We start from the raw sequence: 7721 nt of genomic DNA on the forward strand, positions 1-7721 counted from the left end.
GGATTGGGGTCAAAATAAGGGGATGGCAATTGTATGAGGACTATAAAAATAAAATTAAAAAACAAAACCAAACCATGTTCAGTTCAGCAACCACATCTCCAGTGCTTGCCATCATCGGCTGCGGCATCTTCCTTGGCGTCACCTGTTAATGTGGAAGGTTGCACAGGCAGCACCTGGGGTAAAGTCACGTCCAGCGACATCACGGGCTGTGTTGCAGCAGGTGGAGGGAGCCACCCAGAGGGTGGCTGGCTCTCGTAGGCAGTCACACAGGAGAGGGACTGAGGGGAATGACAGGTTTGCATTTGGGGGATGACTAAGCCGCAGGGGTGAGAAGCAGCTTGAGAAGAGGTCCGTCTCCTGCCCCAACAGATGTGCTGGCCATAGACACTTGACCCCTCCAGAGCCAGTGACAGTGTCCTTTGCCTCTCAGTAAGGAAAAACTCTGCACAGGAGGGGGCTCTTTATCCTGTCCAGGGCAAGGGTTGGGGTGCACAAGGACAGCCACACACCACTGGAGTTCAGACTGTACATCCAAAGGTTTTTATTCCCTAGGAACAAAGACATGTGGGAAAGAAACTCCAAAGGGAATCAGGATCACAAGTCATAGAATGACACAAGGGTGGCGTGGCTCAGGAATCGGATGGATGACACACTCCACAGTGGACCGGTCATGCCCTGGTTTCTTGGATTAATACCTGCCCTGTGCCCCAAGAGGGGGTGGGGGCGGCAGTGGGTGGAAAGCTTCTGAAACTGACACAAAGGAGATGAATGTACGCACGTACCTGTCTAGTTGAGGAGGCCTCTTGGAAATACCAAAACCTCCCTCTCAAGAATAGAGGTAGACAGATAGGAATGAGGGGGGTCTGGGTGTCACAGACAACCAGAAAGGAGTCCCAGGGACCCTCTGTGGCTGACAGAATCTGTGCTTTCCTGCTAACCGCAAGGGAAGCAATAGCTGGCCAAGGCAGCTTCGAGAAAGTCAAACTTGCCAAATTGGGCCCCAGAGCAGTTAAAGCCTGTAATGCTGTTTCTATTCATTTGAGTAAGAAGCCATTTTCCTTTTCCCAGAAGATTCACTTCTGTCCCCTCTTCTGGCAAAATCTTGCCCCCTCCAGGCCTAGTCTTCTAGACCAGACTGACATTGGGCAAGAAAAACCTTGGACCCTTGCATTTCCCAAGACATGACAGTTTCTATGGCAGTGAGAACCCCTAAGAACAAGGTCTTCTGGCGTGGGTTAAGTCATCCAGTCCTGCACCTGCAAAACGCGTCAAGTAACTCATTGCTGCACCAAGGGTGGCCTCTGGGCCTGAGCCTCAGGTCCAGATCACAGGGAGGTCTCCTGGAGAATGAAGGTGGGGCTGCTCCCCTGCTGGGCTGAGCCTTCCTCAGGCACTGCCACCGCCTCCTTGTCCCTCAGCATCCCATTACTCATCTTCTCCGGAAACATAGTGTTGTCCACGCAGATGTCCTAGGAGCGGCATGAACATGAAACAAGGGGGTGATGGAACTCATGCAGAGAGTGGGGAAAGACCCCAGTTTAAGCTCTCCCAGCAGAGAGATCAGCAAGGAGTAAGGGAAGCACAGGGGCAAGCCAAATGGCAGCGGAGGGGAGAGGAAAGGCCTGCAGGCCGGCACCAGTGCTCCCCGATGGCAGAAGCTGGACAGCCGCTGTGGGGCAGTCCAGACTCAGGCAATGACCAGAGGAAGGGGTGCTGGGTGGAGGAAGCAAAGGGATGGAAGGGAACCTGGAAGGTCGGTAGTATCACTCAGAGGAGAGGGGACATTAGGGACAGAAGTACTACCTGGCTGCAGCTTCTGCAGTTAAGTCGCTTCTGACAGGACAGGGGCAGGAGGGCAAGGAGTCTGGGCACCACTGGGTAAATGGTCCGAGGGTTCAGGGTCCGGCCACGCATTCCCCCTGAAGGCAAAGGTGCTGCTGAGTCTACTGAGTCACCAGCACACACCCCGACAGCCCTCTGTTCTGTCTGTCCTCGGGGTTCCAAGACTCTAGTCACCCCCTCACCAACCAGAACTCGGCCAAGAAGCCTGACAGGTACAGACCCCCAGGACCCCACAACCCTCTGAGCTCCAGTGTCCAGACACCCTGAGTACCCTCCTGAAGCCCATCCTATTTCTATGGCCCATCCCACACGCCCTCACCGGTGAGAAGACTGATAGTCAGGCCCACCACAATGACCGTGGTGGAGTTGTGAGCGCTGTACCATAAGTACGACAGAGAGTAGAGCCGCTGCAGCCCTGCAGGCCTGGGAGGACAGATGGGGGAGGACAATCAGCAATTCACTGACAGGGCATTTCTCAGGTACTGGCTCCCTCCCAACCCCATCCAAGACCTAGGGTCTCAAGACCCAACATCCAACTTTTCCCTCAGGCTTCCGTGATCCTTCCCTTAGCAAGGCCCTGAGGAATCCCTCATAAATGAGCTCATTCCCCTAGAAGAAAAAACTCACTTGGAGAGGGTGGTTGTGGGCATCAGCGTGACAGCAGTGAGATTGCTGGGCAGGGAGAAGCTGGACCCGTTAGGGGGAGAGGGGACCATGCCAGCGCCCATGCTGGTGACGATGCTCCCAATGCCGATCCAGAAGGCCATGGTGAGTCCAGCCAACAGGCCCACGATGGCACCCTGCCCAGGGACACAACACACTCCCCTATCACAATGCAGCCAACCAACCTTCATGCCGCTCCCAGCACTTTCCCCAGACCCAGCCCGTGACCGTGGCAACAAGATCACTCACAGCAGGGTTGGCACAAGGAAAGAACATCCCAAGGCAGAAGAGTCCAAGCAGCGGCCCCCCAACCATGCCAAAGATGCTGATGGCTGCCTACAGAGGACAGGGTTGAGGAAAAGAAACACACACCACCTCAGAGGCCCCAGCCTCACCAAACAGATAGCACAGCCAACTGCCACTGCCTCAGAGCCCCACCTGTCAGCTCTGCCTGCCTGTCTTCCACCCAGACTGATCAGAACAAAGGGTGCCTGAGGGCAGGAGTGGCTGCTCTGGGCGCTCCCCTGAGGCGAGCCTTAGAGCTGAGGCTACAACATCCCAGGAGTGACCCTGGGATTGCAGGCCACTTGAGAGCCTGCTCACAGCTGGAGGTGGTCCATCAGAAGGGAATTCAACCCCTGACCCCTACATCATTCTCTTCACAGTAACTGTCTTTCTCTATTTCCTGTCTCAAACAGCTCCTTTTCTCCCTTAAAAATTGCTTTCTTCCCTCCAGTCATTACCTGCAGCACGGGTCCCATCTGGGAAGAAATATAGGCCATTCCCAGACAAAGCAGCCCATAGCCAAAGGCTGGGGAGAAAAAAGGGAGGAAAGCAAGCAAATGTGAGTCAAAATAGAAAGGGGGGAAAACAGAGCAAAGCTCTTCCCCCAACCAAACCACAACCTCCGGAGAGCCTGGAAACAGCAAGCTATTTCACGCCCCAGCAGGTTCCTCCAAATCTGTCCTCCCTCCTCGGTGACTCAGAGCCCTCCCTGGGAAAGGCCCTGGGACAAAAACAGGCTGTGTCTCCACTCGGCAAACAGGCCAGGCTAAAGCAGGTGCTTTGACGCAGACGGACATGCATGACGGCACGGCTGAGAGAACCTGACTGAGGAGAGAGGAAGCATATCCCACCGAGGAATCTGGAAAGCATGGTGGCCTGGAATTCAGAGAACTCAGGGAACCAGGGCCGGATCAAGTCTTCCATCGTAACGGTTGCCAGTGAATTAAAAGCAGAGGAGATAGTGCTGGAAGGAGAAGAGAAGACAGCGCTGTGCTGAGTCTGGGGGCCAAGAAAGCCACACGGAGAAGGGGCCCGATGGGGGGAATGCCCTAACGGGTGATGACCTGTGTGGCCAAAACTGCCCTCCCAGTGGGAGACCACCTGAGAGGTGGCTACGAGGGCCAGGCCATGTGTCCGCTCCTGAGTGGGCAGAGGTCAGGCGGACTCCCAGGATTATAGAAGAATCTGTCAACATAACGGGGGCCTCCCAGGAGAGGTTCTGCTCGACACACTGTCCACACAGAAGTGCTGTCCTGAGGCACTCACAGAAAGGGGACAATGAGAAACTCAGAGGCATCCCCTCCACCCACCACCTGTGACAAGTAGGGGTGACATGCACCAACCCCGAGGGAAAAGGTCACAAAGGTTACCTGAGGGAGCCACTGAAGAGGCAGGCAACAAAGAGCCCAGGCAGGCCTGGCAGGTCTTTCAGGAGGTCCATCACAAAATACAGGACAAACTGTGAGCAGAGCAGGGGTGCCGGTTCTCCTGAGAGGAGCCCCTCCCCAGGAGAGAAGTGTGGACAAACCCCCAAAGGTGCCTTGGCCAGTCGACAGAGACTGCACGCATCAGGAAGGGGCCAGGCACAGAGAGCGACCCCACAGTGGAGTGATGTGGTTGGCCCAGCCCGCCCCTGACTGGCAGTGGACTTGAACAAGCCGACCAGCTTGTTAAGCCTTTCTCCTCCATAAGGTGAAGCCATTGGAGGGTTAGAGGAGACAGAGGCCCAAAAGCTCCCAGCAGAGCTGAGTGCTGGGAACACAGTGGGGGAGTCAGTAGAGGAGGGATCCCCCTTGAGAAGGGTAATCAGGTGACGCCAGGGACTGGGATCCTTGCAAGCTAGCTTGCTAAAACCCCAGAGGGAGAGGATTTCATATCCATTTCCCACCAAGCTAGGAGTCCTTTTTGCAACCACCAGAAGCTCCCCTTGGGGGCCCAAACTGGTCTCTCGTTGGTCTCTCAAGCGTACAGAAGGGGACTAGGGAGTCTCCTCACCTGGTCAGGGGCTGCCTGACTCTGTTGGGTACTCATGGGATACTCCTGGTAATAGGCGAACATGACCAGGCCAATGAGGCAGCCCATGCAGAGGACTACCTGCTGGCAGGGGAACACCGCATAGCAGGAGCTGCAGGAAAGATCAGTGCCAAGGGGGAGAGGGTGTTAACAGGCCACGAGGCACATCCTTGAGCCCCCAGAAAGTAGACCCATGTTCTGTCCCCGCCCCAACTGACTCGGTGGAAACAGGGCCATTCCCTCCCTCCAGACCTTGCTCCCCACTCGTCCCCTGCACTCACAGCACCGCAGCCTTCTCCGTGCGGGAACTGAGATAGCGCTGCACCTGGGCCTGGTTCACCCCGTATAAGGAGAGCATCATGAAGACTCCCCCAAAGGCCAAGGTCCAGAAAGTGTGCCGCACAAAAGGATCTGGATCCAGCCTGCGACAGATGCCAAGGCTCACTGCCACAGTCCTAGACTCGGCCTTCCTTACCCGCCTACGACAGAGGTCAGAGGGGAGCAGACACCACCGAGAGGGCCACGCAGCTATTGAAGGCAAAACTCAGGCAGACTCAAGAGGTAGTGCAGCAATTTGGAAAGAGGATCCAGGTGATCCCAGGTTCTAAATCTATGCTGACCTTCCTTAACCAACAACCAGACATGTGTGTCCACCCTTCATCTCCTTAGCACACTGCCCAGCCCTCTCAGTGCTGGCCCTGAGGCTTCCATAGCATGCTCTCTGCTTCCCACAGCCTGCACTCGGGCCTGAAGGTAGGCTCAGCTCCCAGCACAATAGACCCCAGGCAGGGGAGGGGGTTACTTACTCAATCCCAGAGATGCGGCCGTGCTGGGAAGCCACATCCCACACGTGCCCCATGCCGCCCACCTTGGCTGACCCGACGATGATAACTGCCAGTTGCCCCAGGAACATGACCAGCGTCTGGAACACATCTGTCCAGATGACGGCCTTTAGACCACCCTGCAGAGGAAAGGCGGCGCACATTACAGAGGCCTTCCAAGCAACCCACCAGGGGAGACAATGACCCACCCGTGAGGGCCACACCACTGCAGGCGGCAACAGCCAGGACGCTTAGACATTCCCACCCTGTGCCTGACTGCACGTGCCATACAACACGTCCTACATCCCACTCCCTGCCATAACCCCTCCTGTCTCCCGCCGCATTTCATTCCACCCTAGACTTTCACCCCTCTCCCCCCTATATTATCTTACCCTCCTAACTCACCTCATTCCTTCCTTGCCATCTTCTCCCATGTCCCCTCTTCCACCTCTCTCCTCCCTCTCCTGAGTCCTCTGTACTTACCAGAGCAGTATAGATGGTGCAGACGACGCCTAAGGTTAGCACTGACAGCCACAGATCAAAGCCAGTTACTGCAACAGAGAAAAGTCACAATCTGGTCTTTGGAAAAGGATTTATCAGTCAGGAAGCCGGAGGAATTCTGGTAAAGGAAGCCATGTTCATGTTGCAGACATGATGTATTTGATCACTGAGGATAAAATAAATCATTCAGCGCAATGGGGGGGGGGGAGTCCATAAAGCGTCACCAAAAGGTGTTAACTAACCACTTCGATGGGGCATGAGGTGCGGAATAATGTGATTAGCTGTCAAGCGAGGTGAACAATACCTATCTCTGGGAGAGAAAGCCAAGGGCCCAGGCAGTGAGGTAATTCCCTGGCTAAGGTCAAATTCTTTCCTGCCCCTCCCTAAGGTTTTTCCTGGCCTGTCTCAACTGGGAGTCAAAGACTACAACTTCTCACCTGCATTCAGGGCCAATGACGGTGCATAGAGTACAACCCCCATGTAGATCACCTGTTGGCATGGAAGAGGGACGTGAAGAGGAGAGATGAGAGTAGGCAGACAGGAGGAAGGACAGACCTCTGCTCAGAGGTCCCAATGGCCTCCCTTCTCTTAGGCTAACTTCCCTCGCCTTCCAAATTTTGGCTTGCTGTCACCATAGTATCTGTGCTGGAAGGGGAAGTAGGATGCCTCTGAGGGACTTCTGTGACACTGACCCCTAGAAGGAGTTTCACTCTGCCAGGCAACCCTCCACCACCTCAGCAAGCCTGAGTTCAGGCTTCCCTGCCATACACCATGTTCAACCTCCATCTTCATTTCACTTACCATCTGAAAGATGAAGGTCACGGTCCCACAAACCCGCACGGCTTTATTGAATCGGAGCTCCAGGTACTAGGCAGGAGCATAGAGGGAAACATGGTATTCCTACCCATTCCACTCCCCGCCCACCCCCAACTCACATATGGCTTCCCTCAATAGGTCCAAGAACATGAGGTAATAAATATCCAGTTCACATTGACTCTGGTCCCCCCTCAGCATTGCATCCTGTTCCCCTGACTCCCTGCTCCTACCCCACATTGCTATGCCCCATTTCCACCAGAAAGAATTTGTGAATACTCGGTATGTTCCCCAGCCTTCTCCTTAGGCAGAGGAAAGCCAAGGATCCAGGTCCTCCCCTCCGTCCCTGCCCCACTGCTCCTCTGTGTTCCACCCTTCTCCCTCACTCACCTCATAGGCACTGGTGAGATGCAGGCGGTAGAAGATAGGGATGAAGATGTGTGCTGGGATCAGTAGTCCCAGAAAATAGGAGCAGCCCAGGAACCAATACTGGGTCCCATATAGGTAGATCTCGGACGGCACACCCAGGATGGCCACTGCCGACTGGAAGGTGGCCAGCAGGGACAGCGCCACTGGGAGACAGCCCATTTTTCGGTCCGCCATAAGCAGCTGGCCAACGGTATGCTGGCCCCAGCCACGACAGGCATGGTAGAGCCCGATTGCAAGGGAGAGAACCAGCAGTAGGACGAAGACCACATAGTCCACGACGGAGAAGGTAGATGTCACCGGGCTTGTGTCTGAGGTTGGGGGGAGGGGAGTGGAGGTGCTCCCCTCGACATGCAT

General features: G+C 55.3%; 1 protein-coding gene across 2 annotated transcripts; it reads right to left on the reverse strand.

Annotated features, from left to right (window-relative positions):
- Nucleotides 1-1302: 1302 nt before the first annotated feature.
- SLC5A6 (solute carrier family 5 member 6) lies at nucleotides 1303-7721 on the reverse strand (the record flags this gene model as incomplete). 2 transcript variants are annotated; one of them, XM_084235183.1, is made up of 15 exons in its annotated part: nucleotides 1303-1469; nucleotides 1804-1919; nucleotides 2162-2265; nucleotides 2470-2642; nucleotides 2755-2841; nucleotides 3249-3316; nucleotides 3642-3754; nucleotides 4161-4249; nucleotides 4786-4915; nucleotides 5085-5225; nucleotides 5610-5764; nucleotides 6108-6175; nucleotides 6563-6614; nucleotides 6927-6992; nucleotides 7329-7721. In XM_084235183.1, 15 exons carry the CDS (start codon nucleotides 7719-7721, stop codon nucleotides 1326-1328), a joined length of 1899 nt encoding a protein of 632 aa, XP_084091309.1. In that variant the 3' UTR covers nucleotides 1303-1325. The 2 variants fall into 2 exon arrangements, with proteins under 2 accessions (XP_084091309.1, XP_084091308.1); XM_084235182.1 differs by having other exon boundaries at nucleotides 1801-1919.

Source organism: Talpa europaea (genome assembly GCF_964194135.1).
Source record: "Talpa europaea genome assembly, chromosome: 6".
Taxonomy (NCBI): Eukaryota; Metazoa; Chordata; class Mammalia; order Eulipotyphla; family Talpidae; genus Talpa; species Talpa europaea.